Source organism: Syngnathus scovelli, chromosome 5, assembly GCF_024217435.2.
Source record: "Syngnathus scovelli strain Florida chromosome 5, RoL_Ssco_1.2, whole genome shotgun sequence".
NCBI lineage: Eukaryota > Metazoa > Chordata > Actinopteri > Syngnathiformes > Syngnathidae > Syngnathus > Syngnathus scovelli.
In genome coordinates this window covers 9398815-9420200 of record NC_090851.1, presented here as the reverse complement: position 1 = coordinate 9420200, position 21386 = coordinate 9398815, and the positions used below count along the sequence as shown (strand labels likewise).

The following is a 21386-nucleotide window of genomic DNA, read 5'->3' as shown; positions in this document are numbered from 1 at the left end:
ATGGCCCATTTTAAAACTTTGTCTATATATAAGGCGCACCGGACTATAAGGCGCAACATTAATGCAATCACAATATAATAACTTGAAATAGTGAAAACAATAACAATATATCAATAATGTTAATATCACACAACAGATTTGGCCCGCGGGCCGGAATTTGGTCCATAGATAAGGCACACTGGACTATAAGGCACACTTCGGCTTTTGAGAAAATTTGAGGTTTTTAGGTGCGCCTTATATTCCGGAAAATACGGTAAGCAAAATTCCTGTATTTATAGTTCATGAACGATGACATAATATGAGAGCATCCAAATGAGAAATGAGATCCAGCTCTATACCGCTTACAGTACACCCTGGATTGGTTGTCCGGCCACTTTAGATGTTTCGATGAACCTAACGTGATTTTAAAAGATGAGAGAAAGCTGCAGTAACCATAGAGAACAAACACCACACCAGAAGGCCATAGCCCACATTCAACTTCTCCGACAACCACACAGATGGTGAAGATGTGCTAGCCACTTGGCCACCACTGTCTTTGAAAAGGTGTACCTTATTAATAGAAATGAATAACTTCCAGGCATGGGGATTTCCCTCGTCTTTTTAACATTCATCTAACAATTCCATTGTTGGCTGAAGATCGATGACGTCTATAGTTTCATGAGCAGAAACCATGCTGACTAAATAGCTCACTCTTCATTATGTTCCTCTTGGGATTTTTTTTCTGCACACCTACTTGTTAAGTATAGTTTTATTTGTGCGGACACACATTGTGCATGACAGTGTACAGAGTTCAAGTGGGACAGAGCATATGATTAGTCTGCTCCTCAGTTGTTGACCGCACACTCTTCACATCCACTTTGAAACTAACAAGCCCCTTCCGAGGCTTAGCTCCCGTCAGGTCAGACAGTGGGTGGGTGGGTGGGCTCCTCATACAAATGTTGCTTTCAGTTTATCTCGCTCTATTGGACCTTTGCCCTCATTCTGCCCCAACTGTGTCTTGGCTTTGACCATGGAGGGAAGGTCCGAGGTCTGATACACGGCTGACCTCATCCTGCTACCACGGTAACGCAGCTCTGAGGCCACGTCCTCCCATTTCATATCCGCTTCACGTCCTCGAGGGCCCCGCCGGTCTTTGGAGCCTGTGCGGCCTTGCCTGGGGTTGGCAGAGTCATGGCTCACAACAACTTGGTCCACATCCAAGGCTTGTTTGGTAACTTTGCGGTTGGAGCGAGATGAAGGCGACTTGGATTTGCGGCGTGAGCGGAGAGCAGGCTGATGGGAGGCAGGAGGAGGAGATGGAGAGGGGGGTGCACAGTTAGACGCTGTGCTGCTCACAACTTTGATACTCTCTCTTCGTTCCCTCCCTCTCCATCTGCCTCTATCCTTACCTGAGGACAAAGAAGCTGCTGTAAAAAAAACACCAAAAAAGCAACTGGTGGTGGAGGAAAACCACACAGCAACACAGCAAACATGCTTGGAAAACTTGTAAGTTTGCTATGAACTTAAAGAAGACTCACCTGTCACAACACTGTTGGCATATTATCCATAAAATATATGGGAAGTCAATAGCTTGGGGTGGTAGTTCACAATGATTTTGTGCACTGATTGTTAAACAAGGTAGGAAATGGATAACAATTATCATGCAACATTTCATTTCTATAAATCTCTGCAAGGGTTTACATTTTTAAATGATCAATTGCCCCACTTTCCAAGGGAATTATAATGTCCGATCACTGGCAACAGTCCTACTTATGTGTCCTTTGGGGCTACCTAGTGAACTACATTGGATAAGTCAAATGAAAAAGAAATTAAGATGGGCAGCCTGATCCAGTGAATTGAGTTTTGCAGTGGTTCCACTTACCCCAGATAACCCTGACCACTGGAGCAAAGTCAGATTGGTGAATGAATACATTTATTTATTCATTTAATTTTTATAAATGGCACATAGAGCTTTTGTTGTCATTTGAACGGGCCCCTTTACCCCAGTTAACTAAAATCAGTATCCTGTAACCAGGCTTGAGAGAGAGAGAGAGAGAGACGGAGGGGGTTGGAGAGCCAGAGGGATGGAGGGGGGGGGGGGGGGGGGGGGTGTAGCGGATATGCCAAGAGTCCATCATGGGAAATTCATGCGTAGGGATGCCATCCAGTGGCTGACAGAAAGAATAGCTGCCTTTTTGTTTAAAACTGAAAACAGACTTGAGACCCACAGAAATGTTGGGTTTTAAATAGCTTCCTGTTTAAAAGCATTAAATATGACTAGTCTGAGTCTCCCTCCCTCTCTCTCCCTCTCTCTCTCTCTCTCTCTCTGTGATTGTATTCTGTCTGTCTGTCTGTCTGTCTGTCTGTCTGTCTGTCTGTCTGTCTGCCTGCCTGCCTGCCTGCCTGCCTGCCTGCCTGCCTGCCTGCCTAAGTTTCCACATGTTTGTTTTCACCAGCAGATGGAGCCATTTGTGACGATGAGCCAAACTGTTAATTTAGGAAGTTTATTCATCTAGCAAGATACTTTTTTTTTTATAGTAAGACAAGGTTCTCATAAAGAGAATTGGGTACTCGCAGCTAAAAACTGTGCAACATTTCATGTTTACAAAGGAGCACAGGTCTGTTTACGGTACATTAATCTGTATGTCTTTGTTGCAGTGTTACCCATTATGAACTTTAATTTGTGTTTCTATAACAAATTCATGAAATAAATATTTGACTGAACTAGATATTTGAAGCTGAACACGACAAAGCTTGCCTAACAAGGCACTGAACCGAAGGATTCCATGTACATCTATTAGCCCAGTTCCACCGAAAAAGCTTTTGTACCCGTAAAACAAAAGCTTTGCGCCAGTCCCTCACTTCTCTTGCTCTCACACGAAATGAGAACCAAACAGGAAATAACATTATAAAAAGGAAATATTTTGTAAGGATTTCTAAATATATATATATATAATAATAAAACATATATAAATATATTATATAGATATATAGTATATATGAACATTGTGTTTTTGTATTATTGTGCTTGTAATTTTGTTGTGGAACCTTTAGCATCACCGAAAGTCATCGTATTCCGTATTCTCCAAACATTTCTACAGTACAATTATACTTTTGTTGCAAAAGCAACATTATCAATGGAATATGATGATGTAGCGCAGCATTCCCGTAGGCTAGGTGCTTCTACATGTGCCTCTCATGTGCCGTGTCACAGGACTCAGAGTGGCCAAAGGACAGGAAAAAGAAACAGAGGCTGCTCTAGTAAGACAAAGAGAGACTTCAAGATATTAACATTTATTTTATCTATTTACAGACAGTTTGAGAGAGAGCAGAGCTGAAGAAACAGCATGGCTGCAATGCAGATGAACAAGAGCAACACGTGGGGATTTCACTTGTTTGGCTACGTACAAATTAACACTTTTTGTTTTACTGACAGGGTAAAAAATATAAGGTGAGATAAATTAATATTTCATCAAGTATACTACACAACAGAAAAGGTGGAGTGCTTAGCCATAATAATGTAGTGAGTTGAGAGAAGCATTTGAGTTTTTGTTGACTTTTGCCTTATTAAAATTAACTTATTAAAATGATGGTTATATTTACATTATTCCACATACTCGGTTAAAATGGAGGTGACACTGGCGGTTTACAGCTTAAGTTCTGTAGTCAGTGATGTCAGTGTTGTCTTTGAGAAAATGGATTGGCAGATGAATATGGAGGCACTGTACTGTGAATAAAATGTCGAGGACAATTGCAATTTGGGAAACCTTTTGAAGTAAAGCTAAGAGTATACGCTTCAACGTTGATTGTTTTATTTCAAATCTGTTGTGTTGTGACATATAGTAGAAAGGCAAAATGACGGAATGTGTCTGATTACAAATACCTCTTACCTACCTGATTGTATTCGAGTGGCTGCGGGAAGCTACGACTCTGCGAAAACCTTTCAAACATAACAACTTTGTGATTTTGTGCAAAAAAAAGACAAACTGAAAAGTGGGTGCAAAACCTTCTGGCTCTTTTTGGTCTGCAAGCAGTGTCAGCGTGCACAATGACTGTGGCCTGTGTTTGCATGAATGGCATTAGGAGTGCCCGAGGTGAGAGTGGTGAAAACACAGAGTGTACTGTACTCAAGTTGGAACAAAGAACAGCTGAGCAAATGTGTTCGTTCATGCTACTATAGCAGAAAATCTGCATTTGTATGGCGAGTGTGCACAAAGCTGTAAATGATACGCTCACATCAACCGTACATCATATAAGTTAATTTCCGTTCTTTTCGTGTGTCAAGGTAAACGAGCGATTTCAACACGCGCGCGGATGTGTGGAGTTTTGTTCGTAAAGGGCTAAAGTGCATCATTATGTTGTTTTGGTGAAGGGTGCTGGATGAGAGGTTGCCACGAGTCCTCCCTCACTATAAAGTCTCAGGGAAAGAAAAAGGAAAATCCACAGCAAGTCACACAGATACGCACACCATGTAGGAAAATTCCAAGGACATCTTGTGCCCCTTTGACATAATGCATCCATTTATCCCCGCTTCAGCTTTCTGTCCTCTATGACCAATTTAAGTCACAGTGCAGACATGACTATTATAATACATTTGTAGTGTAAGCAATTGTACAGTTACACTAAAAGCAAATGCTTCTGTGCCACAGGGAGTGTTTTTATTGCCCCACGTTAGGACTAAAGAAAGGGAGGAGACGTGGATGCATTCAAGTCTCAAGTGAAAACGGGCAACAGGGCTCGTCAAACTGACTCAAAAGAGGCCACGACCGCTCGTAGGTGGCTGAAGGGAGAGGTGAAAGGTCACACGGGGGAAGTACCTGAGCTAGGCCGAATGTCCCGTGCTTGCTGTTGGGATTGGGCGTGGGGTTTGGACTGCAGGCTGGAGGGGGTGACGTAGTTGAGGCTGGTACTATTGATGTCCCCTTCGCCCACTAGAGTCAGGTCTGACAAGGCGTCCTCCTCCAGCATCTGGACTGATGACCCCCTGCCAGTGTCCTTGAATGCACCATGTTGGGCCTCCTGGGACGGGTGGATGGGAGAGATTGTGGCGGGAAACAGCGAAGAAGGGGGCCTGGCGCTCGCCCACCCTCCAATGTCAGAGCCCAACGCAGAGTCCAAACTTTGAGACTGATGATGAGCATTGAGAATATGGCTGCCGCTTGCCCTTTCGTTGTGGCTGGCCTTGCTCCCCAAGCGAGCGCTACCGTTGCCAGGGTTGCGGGAGTGAGGGGTGGAACAACCGGGCTCGGGGTCAAAGGGCAGAGGCGCGGCTCGACCGGTCGCCGACGGTGACAGGCGCAGGAAGTCTGGCAGCTGCAGGTCACTTTTGTTCAGCAGGCCTCGTTGGTCGTCAGCTCTGTTGCTCTGAGCTTTGGATATGAGGTCGAAGAACTCTGTACACGCGCACACACACAAATGCAAAAAATGCACGTACGGACACAAACACAAGTGAGTGAACCTCCCGAACTGCAGGTGAAAACAGTGCTCGTTGTTGGAGTTCAGTTGGCATGCAAGCATAGGGAGTCAGTTTGGCAAGTCAAAGCTACATTCAGTGTGCGCTACATAGAGCTAGCTGGTGCAGTACGGCACACATGCCAGCGAGTTAGTGTCATTACAGCAACACAGGAGCAAAAAGACAATCGAAGAAAGAAAGAAGAAGGAGGTCTTTGTATCTTTACCTTCAGCTTCGTCTATATTAATCTTTTTCTGCTTTCTTTTCTCCGGAGCCTTATGAAGAGAGACAGAGTGGTTGGGTAAGGCCTGGCTCCTTGTGTCAAGGCCGGGCCCAGCCTTGCCATTTTCCCCATGGGGGTGGGTGGAAGCGGCTTTCCTTGACTGCCTGTCCTCCCCCTGGGAGCCACAAGGAGAGCGGAGCGGAGAGGTGTCAACGTACAGCACGACTAGTGATTAGAGCTACTGATGGAGACCAGCGTGACAGCATTTTGATGGAGCGTGGGGGCCACTTTTCAAGAAGAAGGGGTGCTATTAAATTGCATCTTCATAATGCACGTGTGGGCGTGATGGGATTCATGGCCGATGGCTTTCTTGGAATCTTAATAACAAGTTGGTGCTTTTTGGGTAAATTGGACCATACGTATGATGCAATAGAAGTACTTGATTTCTCCCAGACATGATAAGAATAAAAACAAAATATAAATCATCATTGTAATGTAGGCTACTTAAGCACTGTGGGGTGCAACTGGGATTCCCAAGTATTTAAAAGGGTGCCAATTAAAGCAGCGGACGCCAGCCTTTTGGTTTTTCATGTACTGGACCAGACAAATCATATTGCATAATTACTGAAAGTCAAGCCTATAGACCCTTTAAAGTGACAAACAAGTAATAAATAAATACATAAATAAATAAATAAGATATATATATATGTTCCATTCACAATTGCATCCATTCACAATTGCAAAAGAACACCGTTTTTTTTTCTTTTTCTCTATGTCACCGAAAAGCTACATACAGTCGATACCAGTGCTAAAAAAAAATCTGTTGAGAGCAAATTATTTTTTTCATGTTCCAGTGATGGTAACAGTAATGGTAATTTGTTATGAAGTTACTATTGATAATTTGGTTGTTCACTTGCATTGCTGATGAGAAAATCGCGTTGGTGTTTGATTGCTACCCAGCAATTTTTTGTAGAGTCTAGTGGAAAAAATTTGCTCATGGAAAGGCGAATGCAGTTTGAAATTCCTCATTGCTATTCAAAACGGTAACACAATCAGAGCTCAGTGAAAATGAATCAATATCAAAGCACTTGGTGCTGCTGGATGACAGGTGGTCTCATAAATTTCTTCCACACTGTGAATTAAGTCAGACGGAGTGTTTTATTTTAAATACAGCCTTCATTTTGTTGATGTGCCGAAAGTGATACTGATTATGCAACACGGGGCCTTTTGTCAAAGAATATCCACATTATTTATTTGCTTGTTGGTTTGTTTGCTGTTTACTATAACACGATTTTATAGCTTGGGGGGTTTCATTTATCCAAACTATGTCAAATGGTTGGAGACCGCTGCTATAAAGGCTTGAAAGGTTTACACACACACACACACACACACACACACACGCACGCACACGCACACACACACACGCACAATATATATATATATATATATATATATATATATATATATATATATATATATATATATATATATATATATATATATATATATATATATATATATATATATATATATATATATATATATATTTTTTTTATTTATATAAATATATACATATGTACACACACACACTTTACATCAATGCACCCACAAACCTATGACACACACACCAACTTCCAACAACTAATGGAGAGCCACACTACAGAAGCAAATAGCCACTGCAGATTGCCATCAATTAGATCAACTAAATCTACAATCTACAGCTATGGTACTCCCACCACCAACTAATTCTCTTCCATATGGAATTTATGAAGCTTTCAAGAGTGGCACGGCTTGATCAGAGGTCTTATCACAGAAGAAAGAAATAAGAAAGCAGATGGAAAAGTTGCCGATGCATTGGACCACAGACAGCCCACAAAAACAGAAGGGAGAATTTGGGAACGTGACGTGGCTCACTGCCCATCATAATAAACAGACAAACACAAACATACACGGCCGGATGCTGCCATAGACACGTGTCATACACCTGGGCACATTGCAAACAGACATGAGTCAACTGAGGACAGCGGGGGAGACACTTAGTAGCGTGATATCATCATCAGGAAGTGGCGACATTCAGTGGGTTATGAAACATTCCAAAGTCAGATGATATAAAAGCTGGATGGCATCTTACTGTTGTTGATTGGTTCCTGCTTGTGGAAGCCCCGATGTGGCTTTTGGACGGTGCTGAAGGAGAGGAAGTGAACGGAAGGTGCAGTAACTTCATTATAAAATATGCCTTTTTTCTGTGAACACAGACTGCATGTGCAACTTTTTTATTACCCTTTCCCGGCATGTGATCCACCGAATCCAATACTACTCGCAGCCCATCCAGATTGGATATGGGAAGACCGAGATCTAAAGGCTCCGATTCGCCACTCTTGAAACACACAAATTCAGAGAAACAGAATTCAGAGAGACAAATTATACAAGTTAATGTAACTTAGAACTAGACTTACAATACGTGCAACCAAATCGGCGAGGTGCAGACCATACTTGGCCACCACCGGCCTGAGAACCTCCGTCACTGGCTTGGTGGGCTTTGCTTTTAGGCCCACCGAGCGGTTAATAGGGACCAAATCTAGCCTGGAACAAAAGGAAAATAGAGTTCAGAGCTTGAAGAACTTGCTCAAAACGTCAAAGAGGTTAGTAGCCATCAATGAGGCACAAGTCACAATACAAAGGACGGAAAGTTTCTGACCTAAAGAGAGTGCGCTTTTCAAGTCGGAGGTCCCGAGAACACAACGTCATGCAGTCTTGATCCAAAACAAGTGGCTGGAAAATGAAAATAAAAATCATCAAATGCTTTGGTCATGTCATTAAAAAACACTACAAAACCTTTTCATAATCATCATTATGATGACCAAAATTACAGCGGGAGCAACTTCAAATGAAGCCAATAATTAATTAAAACAACAATTCAGCAGCCTTTTAAATGGAGTGCATGCAAGTTGATCATAATGAAACTGGTAGAGCATTTACACAAAACAGAACGAATAGAAATGCTTTGGAAGTTGACAACAAGTGCTAATTAAAGCTGAACCTCCAAAGTCAAATGTTGCTGAGGTCATACAAGTGTGAATTTGAACAACGGACAGCTACAATTAGACATTTAAGCAGCGTGTGTGTTTGTGTGTGTGTGTGTGCGTGCGTGCGTGTGTGTGTGTAGTTTACCGTGGTTTACATTTTATTTTTACTTTTAGACTAGATTGTTTTCATACGCCTTGATTTTAAAACCTTTTGTTTGACATAAAATATTCATTCAAATAGCTCAAACAAATACAGTAGATAATAATAAGAATTTCATTTCTAGTACAGTATATTGAAACTGGACACCGACCATCACTTCAGTATGCTGCACTACGGTCCATTAAAACGCATCAGTTATCTTCTTGTGACTTTTTGGAACAAAAACATTGTGACTTAAATACTTTGGGAAGCGGCACATACATGTGTTTTGTACTACCTTTTCCCCTCCGACCAAGAAGAGGTCAATAGCTGCCAGGTTGATGCAGATCTTCTCACAGAGCCCCAGCAACAATTCCCTGATGGACACACCGGCCCTCAGCGGCACAGAGCAACAAGAACCATCTGGCAGGTTGATGTTACACTGCCTCAGGACGGCGCTGCCTCCTCCACGTTCTGATACCCCCACACGGGAAACATCTCCCTGAAGAACCGAAACAGACAAGACTGTAAGAAAACAACGGAAGGAGGTGTGGAACATGCGGGAATAAAAAGTGAAAAACAATGATGAGATCAAGTTACGTACATGCTCCCATGAAAGTTTGGCTTCCTAGCAATGTGATGTGATGTGTTTTAGTTTTTCCAGACTCACCTCATTCTTCCCAGAAGCAGACATCCCCAGCTCCAAACTGGCGCCCGAGGACAGAGAACCCTGGGACTCACGGCGACCATTGCTACCGGAGAAATCTGTAAAATATTTTATTTAACAAATTCAAGACAGACATAGATGGTTTTTGATCAAACACAAATGATCCCATTCATGTTTTCCCAGTGAAATATATTCTACTGGAACTGTCACAAAGCTTGGAAACATGTTGTCGTTGAGCCACATGCCAACACACTATTCAGCAATTGGACACAATGGCGTTGTCTTGCCAAAAATGAGGAAATTGAAAACATATGATTAAATATGAAGATTTACTGACTGTAATTAAAGTCGGTCAGTTCTCGCTTCTTTGGGCCTTTGCCAAAGCTCCTGTTGCGAGACCAGGAGAAGAACATGCCCTTCCTGCGGTCTCCCGAATCATCCCGGCTGTCGTCATTCAAAGAGCGGCCTGACTTGCTCCTTTTGTCCTCCTGTAGGACCCAAACCGGAAGAGAGGAAATGGGCAGTTGTTTTGACATGCAGCAGAGTGGAGGTGTTTGCGCTTACCTTCTTGGGTGTGGACAGGTTGGAGCGGTCCGAGCCGGTGGTGCTGTGTTTGGATGTGGGACTGCTGGGCACGTGGTAAGGGTCAGGCAGGGGTCGGCCTTCCACCTCTGCTAACATACAGGCTTGGTAGAGGAGAGACTTGAGGAAACGTGTATAGCTGTCAAACTTCATCAGGTTGAAAATCTAAAAATGGCAGAAGCAAAGAGAAGTAATCAACACAGGGAGGGGAAAAGACAAATGATTGGAGAGGAGACTTGTACAAGGACGATTGTTTGTGGTCCTATGACTGACTTCTTTATGCAGGTGTCAAAATTGCAGTTATGTCATCAGGCTTAGGGATGTTTTGGAAAACCACGATTATGGTTCAATATCTGTAGATTTCATGTTAGATGAGTCAAAAGATAGAGGGTGATTTTTAAGGATAGCCTTGTGACTCTCAACAGTAACATTTTCCATTCAGTCAATAGAGCTTTTCTGTTCAAGTTTCCCCCTCTGCACAACATGCCTCGCTTAACTCGTGTTGTATAAGAAACCACAAGTCCAACACTAATTCGGTGTCAAAATAGCATTTTCATTTCCCCCGGTGTTATCTAAATCCAACAAATTTCTGTTTTGGTTGTACAGCCAACCTGTAACTGTTGCTCCTTGAACATTTCAGGTCGGGGGGCATTGAGTATGTCATCAGCGAGCTGAGCTTGACTGTCAATGTTGACCGGCGTGGTGGCTTTGCTGGACAAGAAACTGTTGTAGATCTCTCTGGCTCGCTGAGACAACTGCAAGCAAGACGGAAGAGCAAGCTATAGCGTCTAAAAATATATTGCAAGAAAATTGTAGTGATTGAAATACAAAGTATACATAGTGTATGCTGTACCTGCTTCTTGTCATTTTCAGGGACGTGGCTGAAGAACTCGCAAGCCTGCCAGAACAAAATATTCTCCTCACTGAACTCTTTCTTCAGGAATTCCTGCAGGAACAACAATGTGGGATACAAATGAAGCAGCATTTGCCTGGTATGTATAGTCAAGGTCAGGATATGAATAGCTATTTTTTCTGTAACAGGTATGTACGTTTTACAGACATATGTCAAATGACAGCAAGTGGGTCTGGAGTCCATTTCTGCCACTCAGGGTCCAAACAATATTATTGTACCCCTTGTGATATTTATTGAAGTCCAAGAATCATTTCCAGGACAGAAAATGTGAAATTACTGGGTAAAGGGAGAACCTTTGAAAAGTGAGCCCCAGTGCAAAATTATTACTTGCATTACTTTCATCTAAATGAAGCTTCTCAAGTTGTTCCTTAGCACCAAGATATGACCAAATGGTGCCAAAGCAATGTTGCTATTGACATTTTCTATACAAGTAATCAATACATGTTCTAAAATCAAATCTGCCGGTTTGCAGATGCTAGACTGCGAACTGTGGGCCTTGAGTGTTATGGACTGGGAAATGTATTCCAATTCTTTGATTTATAGCACCTTTCATTTTTCTGAGAGTGCTGCAGGCCAAAGGTGAATTTTACTTACTTGAACTATCACCACTACATCAGGTAGTTTCTCAACTGATACTTTCTTAGGAACACTTGACAAGCAAAGTCAAGAGGCTTAAGCCATAATGTCCCTGCAAATGTAGCGTGGAGAAGAGCAATGTTACCGAGAAGTAGCGGACTCCCACGGGGTCCTGCAGCAGCCTCTCGAAGCACACGGCCCAGCTGGCCACTCTCCTCTCGGTGTGGCGCCGGTGACTCTGCACACTGGGGAGGCTGGCATTACTGTTCAGACTATTGTCACTGCTGCAGCCCTGCAGCTCCACACTGTTCAGTTCTAGACACACAAACACAGACACACAATTGGATTCCACTTATGGATATGGATGTTATATTTTTGGGCTAAATAATACACGGTATACAGTAAAGTATAGTTCTTATACTGCACGATATTATAAGCGATGAAATTTCAAACTCTTTTCAAATTATTATTATTATTATCATTATTATTATTATCTAATTTATTATGAGACAAAGATAATCATTTTTGGTACTAAGCTATAGACACAACATAATGAATAAATTCAGAGGTGCAAATGAATGTTAAATCATGCCTTAGTGGGGACGGGGCTGAAGGTGCAAAGTGGATATAACAAAAAATGGTTGCATGTTGTGCTGCATATAAACGCAAACTTCTCCAGAAAATATGGATAGATAATCTTTTTGATCTTCTATGCATTGGTGATAATGATCTATTATTTAAGCTGTGCTTTCAATAGGAACTATTCACTGTTTAAATAAATCTTATATTAAATCAGATCAAATCAAATTGGCAGTTGCTAGCTCAAACTAAATTTAGATTAGAGCATAAGAAATGACTTTCAGCAAACAAATTATAAGTGTGCCTCATCTCAAAAAGATCCCACAGTAGAATAAGAACAATACAATTTCAAACTTATTGTTTGTCATACAGTATGGTACAATGTTGACATGATTAAATTAGAGCTTTAGAGGAATATCCATGGAAATCGTCATACTAAAATGACCTAATACCGAGTGGTGTGACAACTACTCATCAAAGGACTAATTCTTTCAGTACAGACTCACAACTTTGTCACGTCTTAAACTAACTCACCACACACACATTTGTGTTGCACAACTGTAGGAGGAAAACATGTATCACCATACTATTAAGATTAGCAACAGCTTTTTATCAACACGCCCAGACACACTTGGTCCAAGGAACCGGTTGCAGCTCATTACATCCACACTCCCAATCTTCAGTTATTCGGTGACAAATAGCAGGACTTTTTTGCACTCTATGTAAAATATGTACACACCCTGGTATGAGTGCCTACTATAGTTTGCCTTTTTGGAACCAACCACTACACCAAAACCACTCAACTCAACTCAACTCAACTCAACTCAACTCAACTCAACTCAACTCAACTGCTATAATACAAATTTCTATTCAAGTCAGATATGTTTAGGCAGAGATAATTTTCTACATAGTAAATATTTCTTTTTTTTATAGCAATCAATGTGTGTGTATTTACCCCCAAAACATATAGGAACATAATTGGAAAAAATATGTTGTGGTTCTAAAACTGCGTACAGGAAATTGCACACAAACAAACCAAGAAAACCATCATATTTGAACTTGCTCCAGCATGTTAAAGCTTCAGCAGCTGTCTCCTCACCTGGGTAGAGCTGGTAGGAACCAGCGTGGTGCCAGCGGTAGCGAATCCTAAGCGGTAGCCAAGCCCCACCATCCATACTCACACTAACAGGGCCCCCTCACAGGGTAAAACTACACTAAGTGTCACACACTGTGACACTCTCGCAAGGAGGACAAGTTAGAAAAGAATGGAAGGGGGAAAAGATGCGGTCAGACGAACAGCCCAAGAGACTCGGGTCACAACACGCATGCGGCCACATGCATGTATAATGGCCTGCGTCCACCACTGATATGCTCAGTGGGTAAGTGATACATGCCTACATGGGCCTTGAAATGATAAATAATTCAGAGGTGAGGGAGGATGGAAGGAAAAATGACAGGATGTGTGCACGCACACACACACGCACACACGCACTCACAAACATACACACGCACGAGCACAAGCACACACTGCAGTATTCATTAGGAGTTTGCTACCAATAATTGTCTTGCCTTGTCAATGCAGGACAACCGTTTTTTTAATGCATGTAGCAAAGGTAATACTAAAAACAATCGCTGATACTTTTGACTCTCTCAGTTTCATGTAACTAATATAGAGGTAACTGTCCACCAATTTTCTGTCACTTATCCTCATCAGGGTCACAAGTGTGCTGGAATCCACCTCATTTGATTTCAGGCGAGAGGCGGGGTGATATGGAGGAATAAAACTGCCAAAATAAAAATAAATAAAAGTGGAAATAAAAACCAAAATAAAAAATATATAACTGAAAAAATATAAAAATATTTCATTTTATTAATATGTTTATTTGTTATTATTACTATTTATATTTTTCAATTTTTATTTATTTCATAAATCTCATTTGTTATTGTCCTATTTATTTTTCATTTGCATTATATGTTTTTTTTTCCATAGAATTTTCTTAACTTAGATTTTTCAATTATATTCTTTATATTTGTTTTTATTTTTACTTGTCTTTATTTATTTTTGAATTTGGCAGTTTTTAAGTCTTGCGATGCAAAAGGAAATGTTAATCAAATGAGGGGGCGGTTCTAAGTGTGTCTTGGGTTGAACTATGGGAGGACATCCGAACTCCACAAAAAAAGGCTGAAGCCCAGATACGAACATGAGACCTCTAAACTGTGTTAACCAGTTGGCCACCGTGCTGCCCCACATCAAACTACAACCACAACCTTTCCGGGAGTGTCACTGGTGATAAAAAAGCTGAGTATTACTGAGATGCATTTGAGAAAAAAATCAGTTCACAAAAACTTCTTTCAACTGAACTCCATATTCATCAGATTAAGTCGATGTGATGTTGTTTGAAATGCATACTGTTCACGCTTGCACAGTTTAGTCACGAGTGGACATCAAATTTCACAACATCAAAATAAACATTCGATGAAAATTATGAAACATAGGTGCAACTAATTGTTCAAGCCTCTAATGGAGGAAGTGACAGTTTGTTAAAGAGGCAGTTACAACATAGTGACTGGCCATCATAGTGATAATCATTTTATCAAATAACTGGATCACAAAACCATGTCAATTTGTATTGGATTATTATCTAACCACATATTACACACAGTGTGTGGGACAAGCTGATAATGCAATGACATTTTTTGGGGGGGAAAATGTGAGGTGTACCTAATAAAGTGACTATTTGATGTATACTGTGCCTCCTTTCTGCTGGGTGCGTGACAAGTGAGCAATCAAAATCCAACATGCCTGCATCCCTTTTGTCTCTTTGCCTCTCTCACCTCCAGCTCTTCCTTTTATCTCCCATCTGCTGTGACAGCGAGGTGTCAAAGCATTAGCATGATCCACAACCAATGCCTTTTGTTTATCTCGCCACATGTCGAGCAACAACAGGGTGGCAGACACGGAATATCCATTTAAACACATTGACAAGCAATACCATGGGAGATGGCTCGTTTTACTGCAAATGAACGTGGCCTAGTGTTAAATAAAATGATATGGCTTCATTCTATGTGACCCATACCAGGACTTGCCAACACATCTTGTTTTGAAGCTTGTTTGACGTGGAAAGGCTGAGCACGTCAAACAGCTCCACTGTTTACTGCTTGCATGAATAATGTGTGAAAGCATCCAAATTTCTGTGACGTTAAAATTTCAATGGCTATGGCCTCAACCCCAATACTTCTGTCATGGTACTTCAACAACTTGACAAGAGTGTCAGTTACCATTAACTGGTTGAGCACAAGCAGATCATGAGAACACAACAATAATCACAATAAGTGAAAACAATAAGATAAAACAGTAACTCACCTCCGTCGGAGACAGCGGTAGACTGTAAAAAAAAACAAAGAGACATGGATTATAATCTCTCCTCATCACGGATAAAAGATACTCAAACACATGCTCATACAGTGATGGGAAGGCCAAGAGGCATCTGGCCCGAGCAAACACACTCGTGACGGGACGAAGCAACACTTTCCACGGGATCTGACGCAGACACACACATCATGATAGACTCAAGTCCTCAGTGGGTGGAATCATCTGTGAACTGGATGTGCCTGCTCTGCAAGAACACCTCCCTAGACGGGAGGTGCTTACTGTATGTGAGTACCGCTCACACAACAGCAATACACTCTCAAGCGAATGTCACATACACAAAAATCCAATCTATCCCTAATTCTCGTCCCAGAAACAGACAGACATCCCTACAAAACATTTAGTAAATGAAATTCACCAAGGGCTGCATTTTATTTTCTATATAGATCTCAGTATATCCACATATAATTTTACCCATATAATATTACAATAAATCACATAGAAACTTTTAAACTGAGATGACTTGAAGGGAAGTTTATAAACAATATTTTTCAAGGCACTATTTAAGAAAAAGATAAGATGAATAGCCAGAGAAATAGAGGCACATCATTTTGCTAAAGTGATATTTTAAGCAAGAAATGACCAGTACGTGAGAACCCCCAATTTGTCTTTACAAATTAGAGGGCACCCTGTAGGGCATGCTAAATCCAACAAATGTTGCCATGAGGTACTGTATTTTCACTTTTAATCTGCCATTTCGGAGCGGCCCATCACGTTATTGCACTCGGGTTAAATGTTCAGCTCATAAACCCTCCACATTGACTACAGACTCATCTTGAATTCATTGCTCAAGCCCTGAAATGTAAGCCCTCCCATCTACTATCATGTGCAAATGATTTCATTGTGAAACGGGTCTCTGTGTGGTGTAAAATTCAGGATAAAACTACTGGTGGTATGATCATATAAATTCCACAAGGGAAGTTTACTTACTTTACATAGTATACTAATAAGCATACTATTAAACTGATGTCATTTTAAATAAGTGCCTGGAAGTTTATATTTTGTTTGTTTAAAGGGGAAGTCAACCACAAAATGTTATTATTTTTTTTAATTATTATTTTTGTTTATTGTGTTTGTGGAATATTACTTAAGCAGCAAAATCCACCCGCGTTTATCCATTCGAGGGGACGGCAGTTTTGCCATTTGCTGATGAGTAAAATTGACATCACAGTTGCCAGGTCTCAGGTCACAACCAATCACGACTTGACTTCGGAAAGCCGCGATTGTTTATGACCTGACAACTGGCAACTGTGATGTCATTTTCGGTCAACAAGAAGTGGCAAAATGACCGCTGTGTTTTGACTAGTTAGGCTGCATATTATTACACTATTACAAAGAACATTTTTAATACTGCAGGAAATATAAGTTCACGCAATGTCATATGTCTGTTTAAATTTGAACTAACAATGCTCATCTGTGGACTGGCAATGGACACAATTGCAACATGTTTATTTTCATCTTCATTCAAAACGATCACAAGGCAGATTGCGATAAGGGAAAATTATTGTGTGGAATGTTTTCTGCATGGGAATGAAAGTGATTAAGTTCCTCACGAAAGTCATATGATATGTAATGGACACTTACAGTAAAGCTTCTGTAGCTTTACTAGGGAGTGGTGACTTTGTAGTATGTCAGCCAAGTGATTGTGGTTGGACAAAATTCAACGGAATCTTCCTTGATCCCACCTAGTTAGTCATTTACTTTCCCATTAAAATATTCAAGCGGGACCTTGTTGTCTACTGTGGTCATCTTGCGAGAGGATCAAAGTCCACATGGATGTCATGTAATAAAAATAGTGACACTGACGTGGCTGACCTACGTATGCCCTTTTGCAACCAGAAAACTGTTAACTGGGTCTGCCTCTTGGGTTCATCACTGGCCTGTTTCACAGACCTCCTGACAAGTCTTGGCTCAGAAGTTCTGACACTAAGCAACCAGGGCCAACAACAGCAACAAAAGGAGACTCAAGCCATGTCCCTTGACTACTAATGTAAAGAATAGTCGTGGTTACGTCCTTCAAATAAATCACACAAATTGAGCCTGCCAACTACTGATTTATACAGTAACCTGGGAGATATAAAATATAAATATGAGAAAGGTCTTGCGGAAAATAATACCTTAGATTCCACCAGAAGAAGGAAGGTAGCAAATGAAAACAACAGCCATATGGTACGCTCTGTGTAATGTCTGCATTTATTTCTTTTTAATATCCTCTGGAAGAGAAGAGGTAATTTCCCATAAGTCAAAAGACATTTCATATGACTTTGTGGTAGTTGACTGTGAGAGCTTCTTGCACACATTTCTGGTGTGTGTGTGTGTGTGTGTGTGTGTGCGTGCGTGCGTGTGTGTGTGAGTTTATGAGTGTGTGCATGTTTTATATAGGAGAATCCTGTTTTATCTAGGGTGCGTTCGTCTTCACCTCGACTCTAACTCTTAATGTGATCACTTCCAGACGTTCCCTGCGGTGGGGTGGTTTGGCCCCTAGTAAAGGCTCCAAATCTCCTCTCTGCCTCTTTCTTTCCCTCACTCCCCCACAAACTTTCTCATGCTCTCCTTTTTTGTCTCCCCTTTTTGGTCAATCCAGGCATATTCAGTAACACTAATTAAAAACACGTTTTTTCCACCCAGCCCATTCTCTGTTATTTCATCACTTCATCTACCTTTTCTCAGGCTCTAGTTTTCACACTCTTTCTGCTGGCATATGCCAGCCATCCCTGATAGCAGGAGTGGAATATAATGATCGATCTCATATTGTGTAGGTTTTGTTTATGCGTAGAATGAATAAATGACGTGAAAAAAATGAGGTGAATATGAATCTTCTGTAAAGCCATCTTCTTTTCCTTCACAGTACTTAAATAAACATGACAATTCTCAGAACAAAAAATGACTACAATGTGTGCATGCCACTTATACGCAAAAGGGAAACACTTTACCACTATAGATTGCCAACTTACGGTTATGGCAGTTATACTTGGCCCTAACAATTTAGTTTGTGGTGGTCGACTGTATTTTGTTGTCAGCTCACCATGTAGCCACGTGCCCGGTTGTTTTTGTTGACCCTCCATGTATTTGTGCATGCAGGGAGTGGTTGGTAAGTTACTCTCAAGTGATTTATTAACTGTGAGTTGGGTGAAGGTGGGGGCTTACATCATCCGCTATATACCCAGGACATTGGGCTAAACACTGAGCACAATTTATAGCCATCCGTTTCAACTGTTTTTATAATCGCGAACACCTATGAAAGTTCCTTTAAACAAACTGAATCTTCCAAAACATTCCTTGTGTGCACATGGGCTTCAAGTTAGGACAATGACTCCTGAAAAAGAAGGGGATCGCGTTATAGAATGAGACACAAAGCAGGTAGAGACACTTCACTTGGTGAATAAAACATGTCTACTCGCGCGAGAAACTATGAAGGATCACATATGCACTCAACGAAACACAAAGACGCCGCTGTTTGCAGCACAGAAACCTATCCCTGGCTCCGTTTAGTCAGGAATGACATCCACCTGCATTTAAATCAAGTAAATATCACCAGAGAAGACCAATATGAAATGACACTGATTTGTTGAAGTCGTCTTAAAAGGCGGCAGGGAGAACCCTAAAACACTGAACTCAAAAAGTGACATTTTGATTTTTGAATTCCAAATTTGGCACACACACAAACACGCTTCCAGCTGAAGAGAAAGCTGTTGCACCAACAGTTTGAAACCTGTGCGTGACTGAGTGTTTACTTTTGAATATGAGGTGAATAGTGGTGGCCATTGAGAGGCCTGGAGACACCCTGCCAGGTCTTACAACTGCTTCGTCTGAATCTAGGAGAGGCAAGACAGAAATTGGAACTCACTGGTGGCTGCTCAAATCACACGTAACAACAATTCGCTAACCAAATCTAATCTAACCAGTGATGCTGGAATTCCGGGCGAGTCTGAAGGTCTTGTAATCAATATCCGCAATGGGAAGGAATGCAGTTCATGTTTGTTTCCCAACAAGTGAGTCAGTCACACATCAGACGTGACTAAGAGGGCTAAAAGGGTGATGAATGTTGTCGCTTTCATTTGGCTGCTTGCCTTGAGCTTACCACTGTCACAAAGAATTAACCGATCTCAATCAAATCAAACACATCTGTTTGAATGAAATACAAAAACTGTAGCAACCAGTCACAACAGCAAACTCAATAATTGGAGAAGTGAAGGAGTAGAAGCAGTTACCGCATTTTTCCTTTGTCTTCTGTAATGTGCACAGGCTCACACAGATGTTTGTCTTGGGTGTGTAGAAATGATACATTGTGACTAACAGTGGCCAGGAAATTATTTTTGTTTTAGTGTCCATTTGTCCCAATTTCTGTCAATGCCTCCACCTTGGACTTGAGACAGCATTTAAGAGAGGGGAAAAAAAGTGGTTCAAGTCCACGCAAAATATTTGTTCCAAGGCTTCGCCAGGACAATGTACACAATCCATACAGATATTTTCAGTCAACATTACCATCCGTTCTATAATATTGGAATTACACATGACCTTTACACAGTCTATTAATTTAGCACCCTCGTCAGGGGTCGTCACAGCGATAAAGTTGGCGCACTTTTACACCCGATGCCCTGGGAGGACGATGTTATGTCGAGATAACATTTGTTGATATTTCAAAAATGATGACAAGATTGGGAAATTTCTAAGATTGGGTCATTTTCCATGCTGGTTTGTACCTGCCTTTCAGATACACTATTTAAAGTCAGAAAATCAAATTGATGAATCATATTCCACATGCTACATTGATTTATTTACAATTAGTCCTCTCATAATGCCACAAAATGAACTAGCAGCAATTTAACATTTTAAAACCTGGTTAGTAGAGCAACTTCCACATCTGTTTCTATTTTCACAAGGCCGCACCCCTTAAAGGGACACAAACAACATGTGCAGTAATTGCACTTTATAAAATGAGTTTAATGCTTTACATTGACTTTGATTATATTATAAGTTTGGGGGCACCCAGACAATTTAGCGTTTTCCATGAAAACTAACATAATTGCACAAGGTTTTCATGGGTATTCTAATCATCCATTAGCCTTCTAACACATTAGCAAACTGTTAGAACACTGGATGGATGGTTGTATGTAGATATTGCATTAAAAAACAGACTTTTTATAATTTTATAATAAAAATAAAGACATTTCTACGTGCCCCCAAACTTTTGAACGGTAGTGTATTTTATTCCGTTTTTACACAATATGCATAAGACATTTTAAAGCAACCACAATTTTGTAGGCTAGATTGAGATGCTATCACATAAATCAGTAGATGGACAGTATACGCAGGCATTTAATCGAAGCACTTTTATGATCTGAAAAGAAAACATTTCCTAGAAGATTAGCAATATGTGTAACATAATATGCATGCGAGAGAGTGTGCACTACTCACTGTATTGAAGTTCCAGACCCGCTTAAAGGAGAGCCTCTTTCTCAAGCTCATCCTGCTGCCTACTGACTACTTCATTTACATGTTGCTCACAAAAACACACAACACACTCACACATTGCACTGGGACACCCACTGAGCTTCTTCTGGAGATCTTTAGAACAGGAAACCCATGTAGGCATCTACCATGGATGAAACCAGGGTTTTGCACATCTGTCATACACATGCACGTATACTCACACACACTGAACTAGAAGCTGAAGCTGCTGGTGAGCCAAAACATTGCTAACATATTCGTTTTCTCTTATCATGTCCCAAGGCTGACACCATCTATGTTTAACCGACAAACTGACCAGGAAGTTCCATTCTCTCGCAGTCTCTCACATGCATACACGCACACACACAA

At 41.1% G+C, this 21386-nt stretch overlaps 1 protein-coding gene across 2 annotated transcripts in view; it reads right to left on the bottom strand.

The window, feature by feature from the left end:
- Positions 1 to 3257: 3257 nt before the first annotated feature.
- Positions 3258 to 21386, bottom strand: part of rgs12b (regulator of G protein signaling 12b) — a 35632-nt gene continuing 17503 nt past the window's right edge. Inside the window, exons 6-19 of one of the 2 annotated variants that reach the window (XM_049719413.2) lie at positions 15501 to 15522; positions 11703 to 11872; positions 10922 to 11014; positions 10680 to 10823; positions 10051 to 10233; positions 9824 to 9974; positions 9490 to 9584; positions 9118 to 9321; positions 8353 to 8426; positions 8111 to 8237; positions 7935 to 8031; positions 7786 to 7838; positions 5658 to 5829; positions 3258 to 5372 (exon numbers count right to left, since the gene is read on the bottom strand). In XM_049719413.2, the coding sequence (XP_049575370.1) occupies positions 4780 to 5372; positions 5658 to 5829; positions 7786 to 7838; positions 7935 to 8031; positions 8111 to 8237; positions 8353 to 8426; positions 9118 to 9321; positions 9490 to 9584; positions 9824 to 9974; positions 10051 to 10233; positions 10680 to 10823; positions 10922 to 11014; positions 11703 to 11872; positions 15501 to 15522 (2178 nt within the window). In that variant the 3' untranslated portion in view covers positions 3258 to 4779. The remainder of the gene's footprint in view (positions 5373 to 5657; positions 5830 to 7785; positions 7839 to 7934; positions 8032 to 8110; positions 8238 to 8352; positions 8427 to 9117; positions 9322 to 9489; positions 9585 to 9823; positions 9975 to 10050; positions 10234 to 10679; positions 10824 to 10921; positions 11015 to 11702; positions 11873 to 15500; positions 15523 to 21386) is intronic. The other variant, XM_049719414.2, reaches the window with a different exon arrangement.